This window comes from Pomacea canaliculata, linkage group LG13, assembly GCF_003073045.1.
Source record: "Pomacea canaliculata isolate SZHN2017 linkage group LG13, ASM307304v1, whole genome shotgun sequence".
NCBI lineage: Eukaryota > Metazoa > Mollusca > Gastropoda > Architaenioglossa > Ampullariidae > Pomacea > Pomacea canaliculata.
This window is the reverse complement of record NC_037602.1, coordinates 19,629,895-19,653,697: the sequence shown is the minus strand read 5'-3', so window position 1 is coordinate 19,653,697 and position 23,803 is coordinate 19,629,895. Positions and strand designations below refer to the sequence as shown.

Genomic DNA, 23,803 nt, shown 5'->3' with positions numbered 1-23,803 from the left:
CCTGGTGACTAGTAAGGGAAGAAAATAATATTTCTGTACACACAACAGTCCTGATATTATATACACATCTGCATATTATATGTAAATAATAAACACAACAAACATGAAATGGCCAGATGTGAATAAATAATAATATAAATTAGAACAGCTGCATGAGTCTTTTATTCTGAGAAAAGAAAGATTACAGCATACCATAAACCACACTAGTTGCTAGTGTCTGGCATACACAGGCTTGCAGAATAAACAGATTTGCTTCCTTCACTCTGCCATCGGTCAGTGAAGAGTAAGGATATCTGTCAAATTATGCCTCTTACAAAAACAGACCACATTCCAGAAGCATGAGATGCGAAAAGTTTCTGCACCCTGCTTCAAATGCACATTATACCGTGAGAGTGAAACAGCATTCATTATAAAGTGAGAGAAAAATATTATTATATAAGTGAAACAGCATTCATTATCATCTTTCCCTAGGCTGTCACTCTTGGTGCACATCCTCAAGACAGAAACAGCCTCTGCAATCAAGCATTATGTTTGAAAATGACAAATCTTACACCACATGCATGCTTAAAATAGTATGTTCTTTTCACATCTCATTCTTTCCTCTTTCTGATAGATATGAATGCTCTCACACAATTCAAGCATAAAAATCACAGCCTTGGATCTCTCGTGTCACAGGCTAACTGGACAACAACAACAATGTACCTAATATCACAGGTCAAACAGCATCAACAATAAACAATTCCAACAGGTGGAAGCATTTAAAGTCAACAAAACTGCATAAGAGACAATGAAACATTGATTCACTTTTGGCAGGATGACTTGTACAAGTCATAAATCAGTGGATCCCCTCTCCAAATATAGTTGTCAAGCGAAAATAAATCGCCAGTGTCTAGGGAGTTAAAACTGCTTGTGAGCAATCAAAAGTTTAAAGGGATGCAACTTTTGATGGAGTTAGGAATGCTGCTAAAGGAGTTTTCCCCCTTTGAAACCCTGATAAAGGTTTGCTGAAATTAAAATTTCAATAATCATGAAATATTTCTTGTATGATGGTGTGAGAATTTTTTTTAATATTTTGTGCCTTGTGGCCTTTTTGCCTTGGATTTTTCCACACCTTTTGATAACTTGAATCATTTAAAGATTTACTTTAAGGGAATCATATAATCCCTGTATGATCGGCGCCCGGTAGTGTAGTGGTTAATACACTCACTGTTCACCACTGCACTTGTGACAGTGACATGCAGTGAGCATCTCAGGGTTCAGATCTTGTCTTGGGACACTCTATGTATGTGATGCCTGTCCACAGGGCTTGGAATCTGGAATTTTCTCCAGGTACTTCGATTTCCTCTCCCCTCCCTCTCGCCATAAGGTGGAACCACTTTTCTAGCAAACAAACCAACCAACCCTGTGTGCTCATATAAATGTATGTAAAACATATCTACTATTGAAGTTATACAGATTTATTTTGTTTTCAACTTACTATAAGGTTGGAGCCAACATGCAAAATGCATGGAGCAATTCATTAGGAATGAATCAACCGTCTAGGTGTTAGGAATTAGTGATTGAAACGAGAGCTTTCAGAGTTAATCAAGTGCCCATGAAAATTTGATCAGTGCTCATGGCCAACATCTAATTAAGTAGTGACTGAGAGGCAATGCCAAAGTTCATTGCCTTAACAGATAATTGCTAATTCTCTCTTGCTTTACTTTTTTCCCTACCATTATAACTAGCTTTATGTTGTCTGCATGAACATACAAAGCTCTTAAAAAAATATTATTCTTTTCCTCAGCTATGCCCATCCTAGGAACATATTTTGTTTCATGTTATTCTGTGAAACTCCAATTCCATCCATCTTTTCTTCATCATCAGGGAGCTATGATCAAGTATTTAAAAAACTTTTGTCTTGAAAGATGACAATGGTAAATGATTAACCTAAATCTTTTCAACCTGTGAGACATTCATCATTTAAAAGTTTTATGAGAACAGCATTTGATTTACATTTCCTGATTTAACTAACAACCAAGTTTGTGTTAGTATCTACCTAAAATAATGTATTTTGTGAAAAAAATTATTGTTGGGTATCAACAATAGGCATTTCTTTTAATTACCTAGCTGATCTAAATTCTGTTTGAAATATTTTAAATTCCAGTATATATTTAATATGTTTTGGATTTACTGTTATTTTTATAATACAAATAAATACTTGTTTCCAAATGTCAAATTTCCACTTTTGCACATTATGATGTTGGTTCCCATAATCTATGATATATGATATTTAACTTTATAGCACATATAGATGTTCTGGTGATGACTTTCAAATTAAAGAATAAACAAGATGGCTACATACTAATGGATCTGCCTGGAATTCATAAATTACAGAATTTCACAATGTAAATTGTATCTTCTCTGCAAAATGGCAGAACCTGAGACAGAGACGTACACACTTTCATTTTCTTCCTTTTTCAGAATTCCTTTCACCCTACAGGCTGCAATCTCTTTATTTCATCTGCAGCCCATAGAGCTGCAATGATTTTATTACTCCTCCTCCATAACATCTAAACTAACAGGAGGCAAATCGATGCTTTTTGACATAGTTTCTTCTGATGTTTCTTCATTAAAAGAACTCTGCCCTTCTGACTCTATGCTCATGTCTTTTGGCAGCTTCAGGGAGTGTTTAGTCTGTCTTGTGGCCTTTGATTTTTTCCATCGTGGCTGCTTATAGGAATTCCATATGCGGATAGTCTTGTCCCATGAGCAGGACACATACTGCAACATGTAAAATCCATACAACCCTGAAAAGCAGTTATACAGTGGCTTAATATGCACATAATCTGTGGATGGGATTAAGGGTTATGCAATGTTATATATGACCGTGCACTGTTACCAGAAGAACCACATATGGTCACCAGACTTTTTTTACTTACTGTGCTGCAAAACAATGGAACACTCTTCCCTTACATATCTGCCATCTGCCCACCATCCCAGCCGTTAAACCTGAACTAAAAACACATCTGTTCCACAAGCATTACTCCTTATACCAATCAACATAGTTGTCAACAGTTGTGATCATAGTCAATTGACTATCTGCCTGCCCGTCTTCCTCTGCAGATTTATGAGACTTTCCATCCTTACTGTCTGTTCTCTGATTCCTCTTGGGTTTTCTGGTGTATTATATAATAATAATATGTTTATTTATATAGTGCTTTTTCCCACCTTTAAAGATAGGCTCAAAGTGCTTTGCTAAAAAGAAAACCACACAAACATAATAATAATAATGGATGCTGGTCTCAAAAACAATCACTGAAAAATAGCCAAATTCTAGCAGTAAGATCCTCGGGTTAGTCTTACAATCACTGAGAAATGGCCAGATTCTGTTCTAGAATTTCCGGACTGAAATAGTGGAGGCAACCATCAGCATGTTGGGGTAGTCATAGACTGTTCACAAGCGCTGGCCTCCTATGACTGTGGAGAGAGAGTTGTGGAGGCCAGTGATACATAGCTGTCAGGTAGCTGATATCAAAACATGGCTAGCCTTCACACTCCTATGTATGAGTGCTATGCAAGTATTTCAGAGCATGCAGTACACCCCATAGGATACCAACATAAGATATATGTGACTGCTAGCTATGGCAGATCACTGCGAAAACAGGCATGCAGCAGGCAACAGTAGGAACCATAGCCCATAATAAGCATGACTGTCCACAGTAATGTGGGAGAACAGTCTTAATTGTAGTTGCTTGGTTAATACAACTTCTTTCTGTATATAAGAGAACTCGCAATATACGTTTGAAAGTTTGAAGTATGATATAAAAAACTAAACATGCACTCCGACATATCACATCAGTAAAACTACCATAAACGATACTGTTACCACACCAACCACAACTACCACTCACCTGGTCTCTCTCAGGGATGTGTATGATACTGCGAACAGAGTCAGTGTGGCCCTTGTTAGTCTGTACCAGTTGATATGTCTGTGCCTCATACACTCTATTAAGAGAAACAAAAGCTTCAAGATGTAATTTTTCCATTTCTATGTCCACTTCCTAAGTCTTGCTCTCCCCACTCCCCAATCTATCAACTTCTACAGAAAGATGGTGGAGTGAGAAAAGATGCAATCATTTTATGTATTGTGATGGGATTTGCAAGTGCTTCCATCCACGAAACTAGCTGGCTGAGTTTCCCTAGTTTTGAAAAGTCATGCATCTTGTATGCAAGGGGTATGTATGCCTGTGTGTGTATGCAGTCTAACAACTCATTAATGCTAGAGTGCATGATGCCATCCAACAAAACTTGATACATTTTGGCTGACCTTCACAAGCTAGGAATGCTTTTTCACCAGGACCAACTAATTCTTGGCAAGAAACCAGTCAACATCTAATTAAGCTCACCATTTATACCAAGTAATAAACACTTGTCTGCCAAGTTGCTTGAGTGACATAACTGGTCTGTATCTTTAATCAGTGTAGTTCTTATCTTTAAAAAATATAAAATACATTAGAGTTGATTGTGAGACTGATACAAGTGTGTGTGGCGTCCTATCTGTTGACAATATGAGGAAATGTGACAAAAACAGTCTCTTTTATAAGCCTTTCTCATCCCATAATTGTTTATAAAAGATAGATTATGGCCATACAAACATGTGTTGCTTCACAGCAATGAAGTGAGACAACGTTGCACATGCATCTCTCAATCTGTCATCCCATGTGGAATTCTACACATACGTTATGTTGCATGCACCAATGTGTGTGTCTCTCTCTCTGTCATTTTTTTGGGGGGAGGGGGGGCAAAGCATCATAAGCTTGCCCATAGGGCCAAGATATGGCACTATATGTTTGTTGTTGTTATTATTATATTCTTCTTCTTGTTGTTCTTAACACCCCCAGTGGAGCACAGGGCTGCAACTATATTATTATACTGAATGAAATACTAAGTGGAAATATAATGCTTCACTCTAATCACTCACTAAGTTTTTGGCTATCTGAAGCAGCTGCTTTACATACATAATGCCTGTTTCTTTCCCCTCTCTTGTGTGGCATTTGCACATCTGAAGCTTGCATCTAAAGGTCATCCTGTCTTTTATTTTCTGTAGTTTTTTTTATAAATGCCATTCTATTGCATTTTTATGTGTCAAAAATAAGAGAAAATTGAAAGTACCACACACTTTATTTCTTTCTGTACACCTACGATGATGCAGCCAACTTTGCAGTCTATGCACAGTGCGGTGATTGCACTGTTTAAATTCAGCACCTGCTCACACAGATTCATTAAGGATCCTCCCTGCAACAAAATAGCACCTGCATGATGGTTCTTTGTCTTTTTTTATATCAAGGAGACCACACCCTCTCCTTTACAATGGATATGCACCTGGGGCTGTAGTTATGAAGCAAGATTAAGTCTTTGCCTGGGGCAACATGGGGAACTCAAGGACAGGTGTCTTGTTTCCAAAGTTAAGTGGTGTCAAGATCCCAGAGGTGTTTTACCCCTAGAGCTGTACGTAGTTATAATATGGTGGCTAAAGAAATATGAAATAGTGTTTGCAGGGTCTAGGCATTGCATTTTAACTACAAATACAAAACATGCACACAGATGCACAAAGAGGGTGGAGGAAACCAGATTAATAGAGAAAACCACTGACAGCCCTGTGAAACATATCACATCCAGAGAGCCACTATCAGACTCTAGGACACCCAATTCTCACTACCACAGTGAGAGGCACTGTAGTCCCTGTGCTACTAATACCTCCCCTCCCATAGCAAACTTATCAGTACTCCACTCTCAGAAAAGCAATCACTTAAAGACCTTCCATTTTACTTTACAAGTTAAGATGATTTAAGGAATAGTATTTGGCGCTTATAGCTGCTGTGAACAAGAAACAAACCTGACCAAGACTGTGTCAGCATGCTGCTGTGTGGCATATCATCAAAGGTACATAATTTATATTGATGATTTTCTTGTAATCTATGTTTGCTTACCCAGATGCGAACTGTTCCATCCTCAGAAGCTGTGACCCACTTGCTGCATATGTCATTCCAAGCCACACAATTTACCTCCCCTTCATGGCCTTGCAGGGTGTTGGTTAAGACCATGTGACTGCCCCTGGTGTCAAACTTGCGTATATACACCATTTTGTCGCTTGATGAGTATGCAAACTCATTGCTGAAAAATAAATATAAACTTTCATTAAAATGCCTCTGGCAGGAGAAATTTCTGCATATTTATCTGCCTTCCAAACCACTCCTACATCTCACAATGCTCAACTTCTAATTTAAAATATCTGCCAACCTATACTGCAGTGTATAAAGTCAAAAAGGTACTCACGTTTTAGGATTGTACGCCATGTCTGTGATTATCCCATCGCAGGCCAGCTGATTGTTTTCTTTTCCTTCATTCACGTTCTCGAATACAGCTTTCAGTCTGTCAGTGTAAACAAACAGAGCAGTCTCATTTATTCCATTCTTGAACTTTTGTTGGCGTACATGTTAGCAGCCTTCTATTTAAAATAGCTAAAAAAGCAGCAAAATTAGAAAAACTTTTGGCTTCATTCTGCTGTGATGCTGTCTTCTCTGTCACGACAACAGCGGCTTAGTCTTCCGAGAGTTTCATCCAATTCTACAGCATTTCTCTGTCAAGCCATGTGGTTTCATACTCTCCTATGCTTTATTGCTCTCAATGGTCATGGCAGGTTTTCTGTCTGTGCTTCTAAGCAGTGGAACTCTCTCCCTTGCCACATTCATTTTTCAGACTTCAAGGTAGCAAAATGCTTGCTCAAAACTCATCTGTCTAAAAAGTATGTTTGATTTTCCCTTTATATGTCAAGTATTATACATCATGACAATTTATTTTTACAAAGTACTTTTAATTAGTCAAATGAATTTTTATACTTGAATTTCTCATTTTATTCTTATTTTATGCTCATTTCTTTTTAGCTCGTTGATTACATGTTCTGGTGGCTGAGTGTTTTGAACACCACAGCATTTTCATTGTAAACTAATGTCTTTTTTAATATTTCCTTTTCTTTTGTTTCTATTTATTTGTAGGTTAAAGTGTAAACTATTTTGGCTGCATGATACAAATGTATCAATTAAATTTCTTCAATAGCACTGTTCTCTGCCTGTCCGAAAAGCATCCTATCAGAGAGTGTTAAAAGAAAAATACTGGACACCAGTCTATTATAGCATTCTAAACATGACTGATGAAGAAATATGAAGGAACCAAAAATGGGCCTAAAGTAGGACTACACAGAATATTCTCAGGGTTATCTTGCCAGTAACAATGTGTGAGGCTAAGAGCAGCAAGGAAAAATGAACTCTGCAGGAAAACAAAAAGTCTAAAAATTAAGTTTCGTTTCCTTTGATGTCTGTTCTAAGCCGGTGCCTACAAACAATTAGAACATTCTCTCATCTAAAATGAAATTTGCAATACAATTCTAAGCCATCAAGCACTTCAAATATCTGATTTCATCTCAACAATCAATGTTGCTGCCGCTGAACACCATGAAGAACACCATATTTCTTCGTTAGTAGCAGCATTCAACCCTGAAAGCTCTGATAACTTTAAACACAGTCTGTTAGGCCAGAGAGCTTCTTTTAGCTCCCATGCCAACGAATATTTCACTGCTATTCACCCTGATCAGCACTAAACTGGTTTAACCCCTTCTCTGGTCTTTATGCATAAGGGGCCAGTTGAATCCATCATATCATGAACTAATATCAGATTTAATCACAAAACATCTGCGAAAGATCGATGTAAAAATATGTTAAAATTTTATTTCCTTACAAAAGAAATTTAAATAAAATATAATAGAGCTTGAGTTAATAAAATAATAAAAACTTACTCATATTTTTCTATGTCCCACAGACAGATCCTTTGGTCCCAGCCACCTGACAACTACCAACATAGAAAGCGTAGCCACAGAACACTTGATCCACATGTAATTTTATGTAAAGTAGACTAATAAGATATCCTGTGACATACCTTAACACAAAGTTTTCTTATGGAAAAATAATTTGCCTTTTTAATTTAGGCTGGCTGATCATAATTATAGGCATGTTCAGTCCTAGACCTGATCCTAAAAAAAATGTATATCTTTAACTTTATTTTTCTATGAATACTAGGAGAAATATTATAACTGCTACATGTATTTACATTGTTTTCACTTAAGGACAAACAAATGCAGTGAGTCTTATTTAAGATGCATAGTTTAGTTTATTCCTTGTTACTCCTCGAAGAGCATAGGGCCACAACAATTTAAGATACATGACCATGTTTTACTTTGTGGAACTCATTCACTATGGTAACAATTGACATTGGTTACTGTAGTGGAGATAATGTCTGAAAACAGTTAACTCAAGGGTTTCTGGTGATAGATAATGTACAACTCACGACGTAAGTGCTTTCCTGTCCTTGATCACGGCCCACAAGAAGAAGGGCGGAAACGCAACTTATATGTTCAGCGAAAACACACTTACACAAAAGACCAGCCACCCGTTTGCTGACAAAATTCTTTGCCTGTAAATAAAAGTGTAGTGAAGACTAAAAAAAAGTCAAGATACATCATGGGGTTGAAAATATGTACAATGTCTCAGGTTGAACACTTAGCTCATACTTCATCCCATCATTTTTAACACGTTGACTGATGTGAAGAGAAAGGCAGCATCACAGCTCTAGCCAGATAGTGATTAGCAAGTTATTGTGCATTGTGCTTAGCAGAAAAAGATCCAGGGCACTTCATGTTTCATGCTCGCTTTGTTAGCCACAATTGTTTTCTGTTCTGTTGAATAATATAGTTTGTTTTGGAACATTTTGCAATATCCTACTGTTTGTCAACTGAAAGCATCATGTTACAATTGAATTGCATCCCTTAAGCAGCTGACAGTTTTGGGGGGAAATGATGATGAAATAAAGCACATGGCCAAGAAAAACAATGGTGGAGAGAGATCGAAATCAACAATAATCCTGACCACAAGGAGCATCATAACTACCCTCATACTAACCACCCTGACAACCATAAATACTAACCATCCTGAAAATCATAACTACACTCATACTAACCACCCTAACCATCATTATTACACTGATACCTGACCACCCCGACAACACTGAAGCTGAAATAGTAAATAACATAAATTCCATATGCTATTCCTGACTGTGCAGATGGTGATTCTAAAAGTGGTAGGTACAATAAACCTTTGACTAGACAGTCTGTTAACCATGAGTTTTGTGTAACCATGCACCTGTACAAAACCATTTTTTGAAAGTCCATTGTTATACTTATATATTTCTATTGAATTGATAAGAAAGTACTGTGTCGTGATAAATTCAGGTGTGAAAGTTGATGTCTACAACTGTCATCTTTCATCATAATTTTAATTTGTCTTCCTAGCACTAATATTTTTAATATTGGTGAAATTTTTGACTCCCTAGGCGATTTCTCAAATGTCAAAGTCAACAGTGAAGGCATTGATGTAGTGACAGGACCTGTAATAACAGGTAATAGTTAACAGTGGAGGCATTGACAGAGTAAAGGGACCTGTAATGACAGATGCTACTCTCTTTTTTTATGGCTTGCACCTTTCTTCACCTTTTTTTCCCCCTCTGGATTCTTGGGTGCATCCTCGGTTGGTGGTTTGGGTAAGGAAGACAAAGCAGGCAGAGTTAACTAAGTATATCTGTTTAAAGTTTACACAAGTCTGCCAACAAAACTGATTGAAAGACTCTACCTTAGGCTGTGCATTTTGAGGCAGAAGGACAGAACTTGGGTCTAACAGAATGCCATATTTCTCAACAAGTGTGTCAACATCATCAGGGTTCATCTGTTCCAGTGCTTGCACAGCACTGTCATCCAAGCCCCATAGGTCTGCAAAAATAAAATTAAAGGATTTCCAAAACCATCTATGCCAACACAATTTTAAAATAAACCAGAATGATCAAATCACTTAGAGGATAGATGAAACTTTGATCATTCAGAATGCAACCTACTGCTATGAAAATATATGTAATATTGCAGGGTGCATGACTAACACTGTTTTCTTGAATAAACTATACACACATAATGCTAATATATCTAATTATTTTCTCCAAAAAAATCTCGCTTTTTTATAACGTTTCTAAGTTTACTAACTTTTATACCTACATATATGTATATCTCACTTGGTTATGCATACCATACTGAAGTATTACTGGACTTGTAACAATAATGCAAATTTATGATGTGTGTACATTACAATAATCTGCTGTCTTCTTTAACGATATTTATATGCTACATTCATACAAACATTACAATACACTGCTGTCTTCTTTAGCTGAATACACACGTGTTGCTGCCTACTTAAAATAATGCAATATGTTACTATCCTTTTTAGCTAAATACACACATCTGCTGCTGGTTTGTTTTGGTTTGGTTTTTGTTTTTTTAAAGCTAAGTACATACATATATTGCTGTCTTCTGAAGCAGTTAGAAGACAGTCCAAGTTCTCTATATACAGCATTTGCATGATGGTCACATTAGCATGTTTGTATGCAGCCACCTGAAACAAATAAGAATGTCTTGACAGTCAAGAGACAAACACACTCAAACATCAAAAAAACTTCAACAAAAAGAAAGAGAAATAAGAAAGCAGGAGTTTAGGTGATATCAATAAAAATTTATGGAAGTATGGTTCTGATTATTTTTCTGTTTTTATGCCTTCATTGTCTGTCCATCTCTATCTCATAGCATTTAATCTTGTTAAGTGTTTTACTGATATTTCTGTATACTTCATATTCCTTGTGAACTTAATTTGCTAGGTACTGAACACTTTAAATGCACTTGTTAAACATGAGAGACATAGACAGCAAGTCTTATTTGCTCACTCACACCGTACTTTGTGTAAAGAAAAATCTCCCTTAGACCACACACACTCTTGCATCAGGCTGTAAGCTATCTCCATTTAAGTAAAGAGATGTCACCATGAATATTGTTCAGACAAAAAGTGTATGATATACCTCAGATGCAAGGAAAAGCTCTACTCACTGTTGGAATATCCTTCTGATCAAAAGCATACTGGCTTTGAGAGCGCTTGTTTTTTCCAACGTTCATAAAAACTGTAGGAGCGTTATTGTTTTCAAATTCTTCAAGAGGTCTGGTTCCAACTCTCTTTCTTTTCTTGTTATCACTCACTTGAAGTGTCTCCTTGCTGAAAACACAACACCTGTTATGATTCATGTACAGAATATCAACCCCACGGTGAAAGTAAATCCTCAGTAGCCGACAACTTCATACACCAAACTGTACAAATTTTTCTTTAATGTCTACCACTCCTGTCACATTTTTCATTCGATTTGTTGAGTCTTAGTATGTAAACTCAACATCAGTAACATGATCAAGACTGCTCATGCTTCTGTTCAACACAACATCACTTGCAAGGTTAAGATTGGGGATACAAAGGGTTAGGGATACAGAAATAATGTGAAGGATCTACAAAATGAAGCTATGACGAGCATTTACAAGCATGTACCTTGTATAAGGAGAAGCTATGATAGGCATTTATCACTATATGTTTAATGTAAGGAGACGTTATTTGAGGTATTCCACACATAGAGAATGGTCACATGGTATAGAGTCTTTGGATGGATGAGTTCATGACAGTTCATACAGCAGAGATGAGCCAGTTTCTGAACAATCTGTCACCTAGCTAGAGAAAAGCCAAAACTCTGTTGCAGGTGAGAAAGACAACATTATCTGTAGAAACTGAGGTCAGACAATTTTACTCCATCATTTCTACAATCCCCAAGTACCTATATAAAAAGGGGTTGGACTGCATGCGCTCCCATTTCGTGGTGATCCCCTCATGGTCCCCAGTGAAGATAAGGATGGGTTCTTGAGCGGCTGTGAACATAGCAGGATGAATTAATAAAATATTGAACAAGTGCAACTCTTCCCATATCTACATTGAAGGAACAACTACACAGCGAAAATAACTGCAAAGACTTACCCAAAAGGCTTCTGCTTGTCTACAAAAAGTTGTAAATGACATGAAACTGTATTGAAGTGTCTCTTCTGTTTATCTTTATAAAGATTGTAAATGACATAAAACCGTATTGGTGTTTCTTCTGTCTTTACAAAGGTCATAAAAACACAACTGAAGTGACCCCTCTGTTGTACACCTGTCATATGTTGTTCTTGATAGTTGACAAAGGTTTAGCCGATTAATCATCTTAGTGCAGAAATAAAAAGTAGCCAGCCAGAACTCCTTACAGATAATGGCTTCTCAGCATACTTTTGCTATAAACAATACAAATGCTTGTGCTATGCAAAGAAAATGAAGTAGGAAAAGTACAAGTGAATAAGAAAAATACAGGTATACACTCACTGAAACATATACACTCTAGAGATGTTCTAGTCTTGAGAGCCGTCACACAGGCCTGTACCTTGTACTTCCAAATGACCATCTGACGCCTGTTAGTGGTGGCTGAAGAAAACAAAATGTGGTTCTAATCCTTGAACTCGTTTTATGTTATCAATGATTTATATTTTTAATCCTTACATTCTACAACCACTGGTGTTAATCTTTACATTATAGCATCATTGTACATTGTATACTTTATACATTGTACAACCTTGGTGATCTCAGTCCTTACAATTTATCACTGATGATGTTCTTAATCCTTACATATGATCTTTGCTGATAAGTAAGGGGGACAAAAATGACTGGTCCTTTTTTTTTCTTCTTTAACTTCATTGGTCTTTTATGTTATACTCCACAAGTCACAAACTGATCTGGGTGAGAGTGATATGGGCTATGTGCTGAGGGTTGGGCTACTGATTTCTGCAAGCCAAGCCAAAAAGAATGCAATCATTATTTCCTTAACTCCTCTCAAATGTACAGTGACTGAACTTTGTTTGGTAAGGTTTAAATTCATATATTTTCTCGACAACTCCATATCAACATATGGTCTTACTCATTACTGTGAGGTAGGACATATGACAATGGTAATTTTGTCTCATTATCTATTTAAGTGAGAGGTAACTTTGTTTCAATGTATATCTAAGTATGTGTGAGTGGTAATTTTGTTTCAATGTATGTCTATTTAAAAAAGAAAAAGATTAGTAAGATGATTACTAAGATTCAAAAATATGAAATGAAGTATTGTAGTGCTGATTTTAACTCTTGGGATTACTGCTTCTTTATGATGCGTATATTAAAGAAGAGAGAGACCATCCAATGGTGAGTGAATCAGCAAAAATACCTAAGGTTCCGCTAGACATGTACTGTGGTTGTAATCATACCGAAAGCAAAGTTGTGCTCTGGGTAAAATCTGAGAATCTGCAGCTGGTACTTCTCTTCCTCCACGTTTTGGAATGTACCAATGAAGTCTGAGACCTGCTCAAGTCATACGCATGTGTATATACCAATCATAAGAATTCAAGTACACACATAAGGACATGCATTTGCAGGTCCATACATACATGCAGAAATGAATACTTTGCTTTCATAACAGTTGACTTCATTATCACACTTTGATATATCTAATGGTATATATGTATCTTGTACATCATTTATATGTGTGAGTATTTGAGTGCATGTGTCTATGCTGGTGTGAATCTATGTTTATATTATCATTGTGTGTGTATCCATTTTATGTAGGTGTGAAAATATTGAATGCTCATATTGCGATGTCTTATATTATTTTAGCATATTGAGCTCTCTGGTGTGTGAAGTGCAACATACTGTACAAGTAGTCTTATTGTTTATTATTGAGCTGTCATAAGACTTGCATTATCTCCTGACTTGGGATCATACAGCCAGGCATATGATGCACCTGAGGCAACCCATAAAGTCTTGTTACGTGGAATATAGCAAACACCAGTCACTGAGGAAGGAAAATTGTCCAGCTTGTGAATCAACTTTCCCTCAGCAGTCCAAATCTTCACCGTCTTATCATAAGATCCAGTTACAATCCTGCAAGAGAGAACAAAAAAAATAGAAATTCTAAGCACCCCTTAAGTGGAAGGTGGATAAGGTCTAGTGCTTAGGCAGAAATCACTAAGATACCTCTTTCAAACCATTAATAAGATATGATACTCAAAAAAGACTGAATAAAATATTCAAATAACTGTCACAGCTTTTCCTGTCTTACCAGGTATTCTCAATATCCTTGGCCATTAACAGACTGGTGATACCAGCATCATGCACCTGGTTGCTGCACACAGAGAACAGCATGCTGAACTCTGATCATAACATCATGCACCAATATTATGCACATTGTATGCAGTTGTGACACTTGTTGTAGAAATGGCTGTGTATTACTGTATACAGATGATTAAGTAGAGTACAAAAATGACTGATATGGAGTGCATTCACTGTGCAAAGCTCATTGCATTGCTGTAAGCAGCTCACTGCACATTCAGTACACTGTGCATTCTACATGTTCCTTGCATGTTCTATACAGCTCACACCATATTCAACATGAGTCACCGTGCATTCTACATGTTCACTGCATATTGTAACTCACTAAACCTTCTGTAATGAAGACTGGCGTAAGACAGGGTTGCATATTATCCCCGACAATCTTCTTGATGGCCATAGACTGGATTATGCGCATGACAACCCTAGACAACAACACCGGTGTCCCACACAGCTAGAGGATCAGGACTTTGCAGATGACATTAGTCTCCTATTTCATTGGCAACAACATGCACAAACCAAACTGAGTAAGCTAGCAGAGGAAGCAGCGAAGACTGGCTTAAATGTCAATTGAAAGAAGACCGAAGTGAAGAGGATCAACAAGAAGCTGAAACTTCTAATCCAACTTCAAAGAGAGAACATCCTGGAAACAGATCATTTTGTATCTGGGGAGCATTGTCAACAAGGACAGTGGAATGGACAATGACATCATAAGCCATACCAACAAGGCCAGGCATGCTTTCAACAGCCTACACCCCATCTGGAACTCTGAGCATTATCCTTCCGCAGTAAGATCCTCATCTTCAACACCAATGTGAAGGCAGTCCTACTGTATGATTCTGAAGCCTGGAGAGTGAAAAACACCATCAACAACAAGCTCCAGACCTTTACCAACCTATGCCTATGCCATATTTTGGGAATAAGGGGGCCTGAAAAGATCTGCAATAGCAGCCTGTGGAAAAGAACCAACCAGAACACCAATAGCCAAGACATCAAAAGGCGCAAATGGGGCTGGATAGGATGGTGGTTCTCAAAGTGTGGTCTACTGGTCCGCAGGCATAGGTCAGGTGGTCCGCAGCTGCAGTCGTCATATGTCAGCAAAGTGATGTTTAAAGTGATGCATTCCTTGCATTAACATTTTAATTACAAATAATGAGGTAGTTTTATGTCAACTTATTACTATACTACTGGCACAAAAGGACATTTAGTTTTGAATTGTAATGAAACAAATGCGGCAATTTAAATTTGAAATTCATAGTACAGACTGATTTTTAGGCCTTGGTGGTCCGCCATAGTTTTTACTTAAGTAAAGTGGTCTATGGTCCAAAATACTTTGAGAATCACTGGGATAGGACACACCCTGCACAAACCAGCTGACACCATTGCCAAGCAGGCACTTGACTGGAATGCTCAGGGGAAGAGGAGAGTTGGAAAAGAACAGTAGAGAGCGAAGCAAAGGATGTCGGAACCACATGGGGTCAACTGAGGGGGCTGCCTAAAACTGGGTCCACTGGCGAGGTGTTGTTGCACCCCTATGCTTCTCGAGGAGTAACAAGGAATAAACTAAAACTAAACTGCATATTCTACACAGCTCACACCATATTCAACATGGGTCACTGTGCATTCTACATATTCACTGCATGTTCTACACAGATCATTGTGCAATCTACACTGTTCACTGCACACTCTACACAGTTTATAACACATTTTACACAGACCAGTGTGAGTTCTACACAACTCATTAAGCACCATACACAGATCTCTGAACATTTTGTATAGGTCAGCCTATGCACAGCTCACTGTGCATTCTACATTACACACCATGCCAATTGCTGCACATTGTGCATAGGTCACTGAGCATTCTACACAGCTCACTACATCTTATAAACACCAAAGAGCCAGCATTCCACTAAAATCAACTAAGATCAATTTAAACAATCAATAAGTTAGTACTCACTTGAAAACAGGAACCAATTTGTTGTTTCCTGCGTACGAGTAATCATAGATCACAAGTTTCTGGTCAAAACTGTTTCAGAGAAAAGTTTCAGTTAACATTTAGAAGGCATTCCCTTTGCTAAAATATGACCACCTACTTTAAAAGGCCATTAATGTGAACAGGATGTTTACAGCTACAATAAATCAGTAAAGTACAGCATGATCACAGTACAAGCCATCTAACTGTTTTGCTGCACTGTCATTGTGACAGCAGACTGACATGTCACCTCAGGCACAGGCCATGTCATGCAGTTTAAGCAGAATAGTTTCTTGCTGTCATGACATCTCCTGTATCTCAGGACTTATTTCTGGAGTAAACACTGAACTTTCAAAGGCGCTAACAGCAGCATCTAGAAAAGTGAGCACTGAGCAGAGTGGTTGCTCACCCAGCTGAGTAGATTCTTGCGTCAAGGCATATGATGCAGGAGACAATATCCGTGTGCTCCTTTGCTATGAACAGCACAGCGCTCTTGACATAATGTCCACATTCCTTAGCTACATAAAAACCAACAGCAATGTTTAATTATCAGAAATGATGAAACAGAAAAATACAGTTTAAATTGAGAAAGCACATTGTACAATACTGCACATTGCAATAATTGCAAAAAATTTGAAACTGAATTCAGAATTCAATTAAATGACCATGAAACTTATTTTTATGTTTACATCTTTTGCTGTGTCTGTATGCATACATGTATCTATTCATGGCACACATGGTTTGTTAAAGTGTGTGTTGTGAAGGTTGTCAGTAGGTCTTGCATCTGATCTAAATAAGTATTTATGTGACCATCTATACTTCTTCTGCAATAGTTCAACTCACCATAAGCTAAAGGCACAATGTCTATGACAAGACATCCATTATAAAACAATATTTTAGAATAACTATTAGTAATAATTATATTATTAATAATAATATATTCTGGAAGTTTTGCTCATTATGAAATTACATTTTAGCTTCATAAAAACCACACCTTCGTCCAAGGCATACAGTCGAATCCCAGCATTTAAGCCACAGACAAGTTGGTGACGCCTTGGGTTGAATGCAAGACAGTAGATAGGTAATGACATCTGCAATCAAACAAAGTCATACCCTATACAAAAAAAAATCTGCTTCACCTTCAAATAAACATTCACCTTTTTTAAACCATAAGTGTTTAAAATAAGTTTCTGTAACAGGATTTTTTTTACATGGTGGGGTTGTTAGCCCTACCACAACCTATTTTACCTCTAGGTGAGGTGTCCACCTTAGTCGCCTCTTACGACATGCCTGGCTGGATGGCAGGGACCCTATTCTTGCAATGCTTGCTAGGCAGGAGAGAAAATACTGGGCTTCCAACGGAAAAAGAAAGAACAGTGGATCAGAGAAGAGACATGGAAGAAGATAGAAGAGAGAAAGTCAGCCAAACAAAGAATCAACAGCACCAGATCTGAACGCCTGAAGGAACAACACAGACAAAGATATGCAAAACTGAACAAAGAGGTAAAGAGGATGACAAGAACCGACAAAAGATATCACATAGAGAAACTGGCAGATGAAGCAGAAAATGCAGCAAGTAAAAATGACCTGAAGACACTGTACAAGATAAACAAACAGCTAAACAACGGGTTTAAGAACAGGGATGTGCCAGTGAAAGACGTGAACGGTAATGTCGTCGAGGGAGAGGCAGGAAAACTACAGCGCTGGAGGGAGCATTTTGAGTCAGTTCTGAACAGACCAGATCCCCCTCAGCTTGCAGACATCCAGCCAGCAGCTATAGACCTTGACATCTGCACAGAACCACCAAGCCTGGAAGAAGTGACAGCAGCAGTCAAGACAATGAAGAGCGGCAAAGCACCAGGGCAGATGGAATAACAGCAGAGATGTTGAAAGCAGACGTGAATGTGACAGCTCCCAAGCTGACTGAAATCTTCAGGCAAATTTGGGAATCAGGGCAGGTCCCTGTTGCGTGGAAGACAGGGCTCATCTTCAAGTTACCCAAGAAAGGAGATCTTGGAGACTGCAATAATTGGAGGGGCATAACACTTCTTTCCCTCACCAGCAAGGTCTTCAGCAAGATTGTTTTGTCAAGACTGACGGCAACTCTTGAGAAAGACCTCCGACCACAGCAAGCAGGATTTCGCCCTGGGCGATCCTGCTCCGAACACATCTTCATTCTGCGACAGATTCTGGAGCAGAGCAACGAATGGAACACACCGCTGTACATCAATTTCATCGACCTGGAGAAGGCTTTTGACAGCATCCACCGCGAGTCCTTATGGAAGATCCTGAGGCATTACGGAGTCCCTGCAAACTCGTTCAGGTCATTGCAATGCTGTACAGCGATTTCAAATCCCAGGTTGTCTGTGACACGGAGCTCACAGACCCCTTCAACGTCAGTACCGGGGTGAAGCAGGGCTGCATTCTGTCGCCGTTCCTCTTCATCCTGGCCATGGACTGGATCATGAAGACTTCCACCGACAGCGAGAGGAGAGGGCTCAGATGGACCATGACTATGACAGCAACAACAGCACTGGAAGACTTGGACTTTGCTGATGACATTGCCCTGCTGTCACACCGCCACCAAGACATGCAGGAAAAAACAAAGGCCTTCTCAGAAACAGCTGGAAACCTTGGCTTGAAGGTCAGCACAAAAAAGACTAACAGTATGAGAGTGAACGCCAGAGTCCAAGACAGCATCAAACTAAATGGAGAAGAGATTGAGGAAGTTGACAGTTTCACCTATCTTGGGTCCAAAATGTCAAACACTGGGGATGCGGAGGTGGAGATTCGAGCCCGACTGGCGAAAGCCAGTCAGGCCTTTGCCTCACTCAGGAGCACATGGAAGGCAAAAAACATCAGCCAGAAGATCAAGCTGAGAATCTTCAAGTCAAATGTGATCAGCACCCTCCTTTACGGATCAGAATCTTGGAAGATGACCAAAACCATCAGTAACAAGCTTGACGTCTTCCAAAACAGATGCCTCAGGCGCATACTTAACATCTTTTGGCCAAACACCATCACCAACGAAGAACTCCACCGAAGAAGTGAAACCGAGTCCATCACCACGCAGGTTCAACGAAGGCGTTGGCGATGGATTGGACATGTGCTCCGCCAGCAGACAGCAGACCTTTCCAGAGTCGCCCTACGATGGACTCCAGACGGCCGAAGAAAACGAGGCCGCCCAAAGGAAACTTGGAGAAGAACAGTGGAAAGGGAGATGAAAGGAAAGGGCTGGACATGGGGTCACCTAGAGCGTGTTTCAGCCGATCGACATCGGTGGCGGACTCTGGTTGAGGCCTTATGTGCAACCTGATGCACAAAGAGGAATAGATAGATAGATAGATAGTTTAAAATAAGACATGCATAACTTTACATTCATAACATTTAGTTTACTCTAGGTAGAATCTTGTACCTATTAAATAAGTATGATATCTTTGTCTTAAAGCCATTTAGATGGCGCACCTAAAAAAATATGATTTTGAAAAAAATCTGTATTAATCCTTTTCAGAAAATTTTTGAGTCTGCTGATGGTAACATTAGAACATTACCTAAAATGTCAACACAGACTAATCAAACAATCAATCCTCTCTGCACTGTCTGGCACATGAGGTGACAACAAGGGACGTCCATCTGGTTCTGTCTGCTGCTTTTCTGGGTGCTGTCTCAAGCGATAGGCCTCTGCTCTTGAGGTCTTTCTCGGCAGTTCACCTCTATATGTCTCTTTGGGCCTCTCTCTGCTCCTTGTTCCCTGTGATGTCCATTGCTGTTCTGGGGATTGAGTCTGGTGGCATACCGCACACATGTTCTAGCCATCGCCAGCACTGCAGTTGGATTGTTTCTGCCAAGGTGCACATCTCACAGCTCTTCGTTTGAGATGGTGTTGTACCAGAAGATCTTTAACACACGCTTGGTTTGGAACACTTCTAGTCTTCCAGCACTCTGACCCATATAGGAAGACACTAAGGACATTAATTGTTCGTGAAGATCCTAATCTTTGTGTGGATGCTGAGGCCAGTGGATCTCCAGATGGACTTAAGCATTGCAAAGGCTTGGTTGGCTTTGTTGATCCTTGTATCGATCTCAATTGTTCACCGTCACCTTGCTGTCCAAGTTCACAACTTTTTTTTACGGCCACTAGTGGTCTCCTGTTCATTGTGACAGGGTTATTATTCACCTTGTTACTTAGGACATTTTTTTCCAGTATTGACTCTGAGTCCTATCATGCTGGAAGTCTTACTTAGGTTTTCAGTCTTTTGTTGGAGGTCTTGGTGCCTATGGGATAATAGCCTGGGCATAGTATAGATCCTCCAAGACCAACACAGACTAAAAAGAACCAAATTCAACCACGCAAGAGTCAAAAATCGACAACAACCCTTATTTGATTCATCCACTACCCAAAGCAATTCAAACACTGATCTAAGTGAATTTGATCACAGCCATTGTTGATTCAACCACTGGCCTAAATTATCTGACCACCGACTACAGAAGTTACTATTCAGTTCTCATTGTATTCATTGTAAGCAAAATGAAATGATATTTTTTGTATACAAATTCGTCATGTGATATAGGTAAGTCAGTTGCCTTTGTTATCAAATGCAAAATAAATGCTGTTTGAAGTAGTGTGATGCATGGATACCAAGATATTTGTGAGAAAAAAAAACTTCCTTGCTTAATTTAATTGGCACAATGGCAAAGCAATCGGTATGGTATGGCTCATGGCTGCTCTTTTTAAATGTAAAGCATTAAAAATTGTGAAGATGTAGAAAACTTATTGGATTTACTTTCTCTGTCTCTCCCAAACACACACACACACAAAACAGACAAGAATGGATAGTACGTCAAATTTACTTTTTTCATGGCTGAATTATCACACGCTTGATGATTTGGTCAAGTCAACTATGTAGGCAGTGGTCAAATTGACTGTGGACTGTGGTTAAATCAAATTTATGCCGTGGTCGACTGATAGCTGAATTGACAAATGGTCAAATCGACTGACTTTCAATCATACTTGTCCACTGTATTGATAAGTTCACGTACCGGACTCCATGAGCCTTCTGTATGAAAGTATTGTCTGGTGCTAAAACCAGCACAAGCCAGTTCACTGTCCATAATAAAGTAGAACTGACATTACTCCAAATCTAGATTTTTCAAATTAAAAGAAAGTGAAAACGTACATATATCCTGTCTTGTAGCATGCCTCCTGGTCCCCATGCAAGAAGATAGCTATCGATACTAGCAGAAAATGTCACCTTCGCGTCAGTCCTGTGCGGCAAATACAGGAGTTATCAATAGCTGCAAATGATTCTGCACTAGAGCACCAATGTTAGAATTAAAGTTTCACCATTGATGAAGTTCAGTCATTAAAATATCGGGAATAAATCTGTGGAAACTAGTGACCACCTAACACTGTAACCATTTGCTATAAACCAGTTATAACGTAGGGTATTAAACATAGTTGCGTGTGTGTGTGTGAGAGAGAGAGAGAAAGAGATTATCATATTCTGTACTTTATAAACTGCATACTGTATTTGTGCTTTTGTGCACTCTGAGCCTCTATAGGGATATAGTACATACCAAAGTTACATTTTAACTATGTTTTCACAATCAGTCTATTTTTAATAAGGGCAGTGACCTGCATGTGTGTATGTGTGCCCTTAGTTTTACATTTGTGCATTCAAACATGAATGTATTTACAAAATATTAAAGGAAAATGGCAATGAAGTTATAATTTTGCTGGATAAGCAGCTACTGATACTGGTTACAAGATCATATTCCAATTTTGCATAGCAAATGTTTTTAGCTCCAGGCTGCAAATGAAAACTGGTTGATCTGCTTAATTATTACTGATCAAATTCTAGATATACATATTCTTGAATTTTGAAATATACATCTAAAGAGAAATCACTTACAAAAACAAGTCTGTGAATTGTGTTTTTGTTTTTTTTTCTAGAATGTAACCGACATCAGGTTGATCCCCACCCCCTGGCCACAAATGATTGTGTTTTTTTAATACAGTGAAATCTCTTTATTAAGACCTTCCCGATGACAGCACATTTTTATATATAGTTACGACCCAAAATTTTTGTTCACAGACGTATCTAACTATGTAAACACCACAAGCATGTTTAATTCCCTCCAAGACACTAAATCTGAGGGAACACTTTTCCAATGAGATTACAATTAAAAGTTAACTTATAAGTTAACTATATTGTATTGCATTTACAAGATTCAAGCCACTTATTATTAAAATTCTTATCGACATTTGTAAAATAGGCTAAAACTTCATTTTCTGCAATATCAGAAAGTAGACTTGTCATGGCAACATCTCACTGACATGTTTTAAGTACTGACTGCATTTTTTAATAATGTTAGAACTATTCCTTTATATTATTTTATACACAAAAAGCATTTTTGTGCTACCAACACATATGTAATATATAATTTGCACATTTTATATGTCAGATTTCAATTATGAATATAGTATTTCAAATAAGACCAAACTAAGCAAAGATTTACATTTCTTTAAAGTCTTACCAGTACAAGAAGTCAGTGACCCATCCTTTATGCTCAAGTAAAACTGCTAAAAGTTTTCCACTTTCTGCTTCAAATATTTTAACATAGCCATCTGTAAAACAGCATTATGCATAATATCTCTATATGTCAGTCTTAATAATTGTTACTGAAAATTACAAATTGCAGAATGAATATAAGTATAGATTGTGGCAATCAACAAAACATTTAGCTACATACCTTGACTGTGATGTTAAAATGTACTCCTATTTTGTGTGTTTATTTGTGTTTGGTTTCTGCATGGTCCTTTGGTTACCAAATAGAGAGAGATATATGGTGATGATGATGTGTCTGAACTATATGAAAGATTAAACAATTTCGAAGCACGTAGTCCAACATTCAGAAAAACCAAAACCAATCAACAACAAAAGAATTAGGATGAAAATGTACTGTGCTATTTCACTTTGCTCCGAACAGATAATTCAATAAAATAGACCAAATGTAGGCGTACCTTCGCAACCAACCATGATTTCCCTGCGTGCTGGATTGTAACCGATAGCAGTTAGGGAACGTGTGTGAACCTCGCGCAACATGTATTGTTTTTCCATCGCCATGATTCCAAAGAATATTTAATAACGCAGTTTCTCCTCCTACTGAAGATGGCTTGATACTTATATATATGAAACTGAAGCAAGGAGACTTTGCTTTCTTATGTTCTACGTCCCGATCTTTTTACCGCCATTGTTGTATTTCATGGCAACAGCGCAAGGTCAGAGTTCGCTTCCGGTTTGGTGTACACAAACCTTATTTTTACGCCAGTCTGATGGAGTTTTATCCTTGCCATTCTGTCCCCTCCCCACCAACGAATTTCCTCATCCTCTCTAAAAATCTGTAACATAGGGTTTAATCTAAAAAGCGGTTTAGCGCAGGCTGCGTGAATGACAATATTTTTACTTCAAATGTAGCGATTGCCATGTAGAGAACCAAAGAGGAAGAGACATGGTAGTGCATACTTTTAAGTAAGGTGACCAGACGTCCCGCATTTGGCGGGACAGTCCCGCTTTTGACCTCGTGTCCCGCCTGAATATCGGGCGGGACGCCCAATGTCCCGCTTTCTGGCTTTCTGGCAAGTCCATCAAATGTCCCAGTTGTC

General features: G+C 38.3%; 1 protein-coding gene across 2 annotated transcripts; it reads right to left on the bottom strand.

Annotated features, from left to right (window-relative positions):
* Window positions 1-143: 143 nt before the first annotated feature.
* Window positions 144-23,621, bottom strand: LOC112554220 (uncharacterized WD repeat-containing protein alr3466-like). Of its 2 annotated transcripts, XM_025221889.1 has the most exons (21): window positions 23,162-23,608; window positions 22,675-22,765; window positions 21,315-21,402; window positions 17,132-17,228; window positions 16,547-16,655; window positions 16,123-16,191; window positions 14,119-14,181; window positions 13,757-13,940; window positions 13,268-13,361; window positions 12,351-12,449; window positions 11,776-11,866; window positions 11,012-11,174; window positions 10,430-10,526; window positions 9,720-9,856; window positions 8,383-8,508; window positions 7,835-7,887; window positions 6,319-6,414; window positions 5,973-6,156; window positions 5,162-5,277; window positions 3,894-3,987; window positions 144-2,763 (listed from the first exon to the last, which is right to left on the bottom strand). In XM_025221889.1, the coding sequence occupies exons 1-21, from the start codon at window positions 23,262-23,264 to the stop codon at window positions 2,533-2,535; spliced, it is 2,385 nt and encodes a 794-aa protein (XP_025077674.1). In that variant the 5' UTR covers window positions 23,265-23,608; the 3' UTR covers window positions 144-2,532. The 2 variants fall into 2 exon arrangements, with proteins under 2 accessions (XP_025077674.1, XP_025077675.1); XM_025221890.1 differs by lacking the exons at window positions 144-2,763; window positions 5,162-5,277 and having other exon boundaries at window positions 23,162-23,621.
* Window positions 23,622-23,803: the final 182 nt, after the last annotated feature.

Coding starts and splice junctions, on each gene's coding strand:
- LOC112554220 (XM_025221889.1), bottom strand. CDS start 23,264: ATGGCGATGGAAAAACAATACATGTTGCGCGAGGTTCACACACGTTCC. Junction 14,182..16,122: donor AAATTGGTTCCTGTTTTCAA/GTGAGTACTAAC, acceptor CTCTGTGTGCAG/CAACCAGGTGCATGATGCTG. Junction 2,764..3,893: donor ACATCCCTGAGAGAGACCAG/GTGAGTGGTAGT, acceptor TACATGTTGCAG/TATGTGTCCTGCTCATGGGA.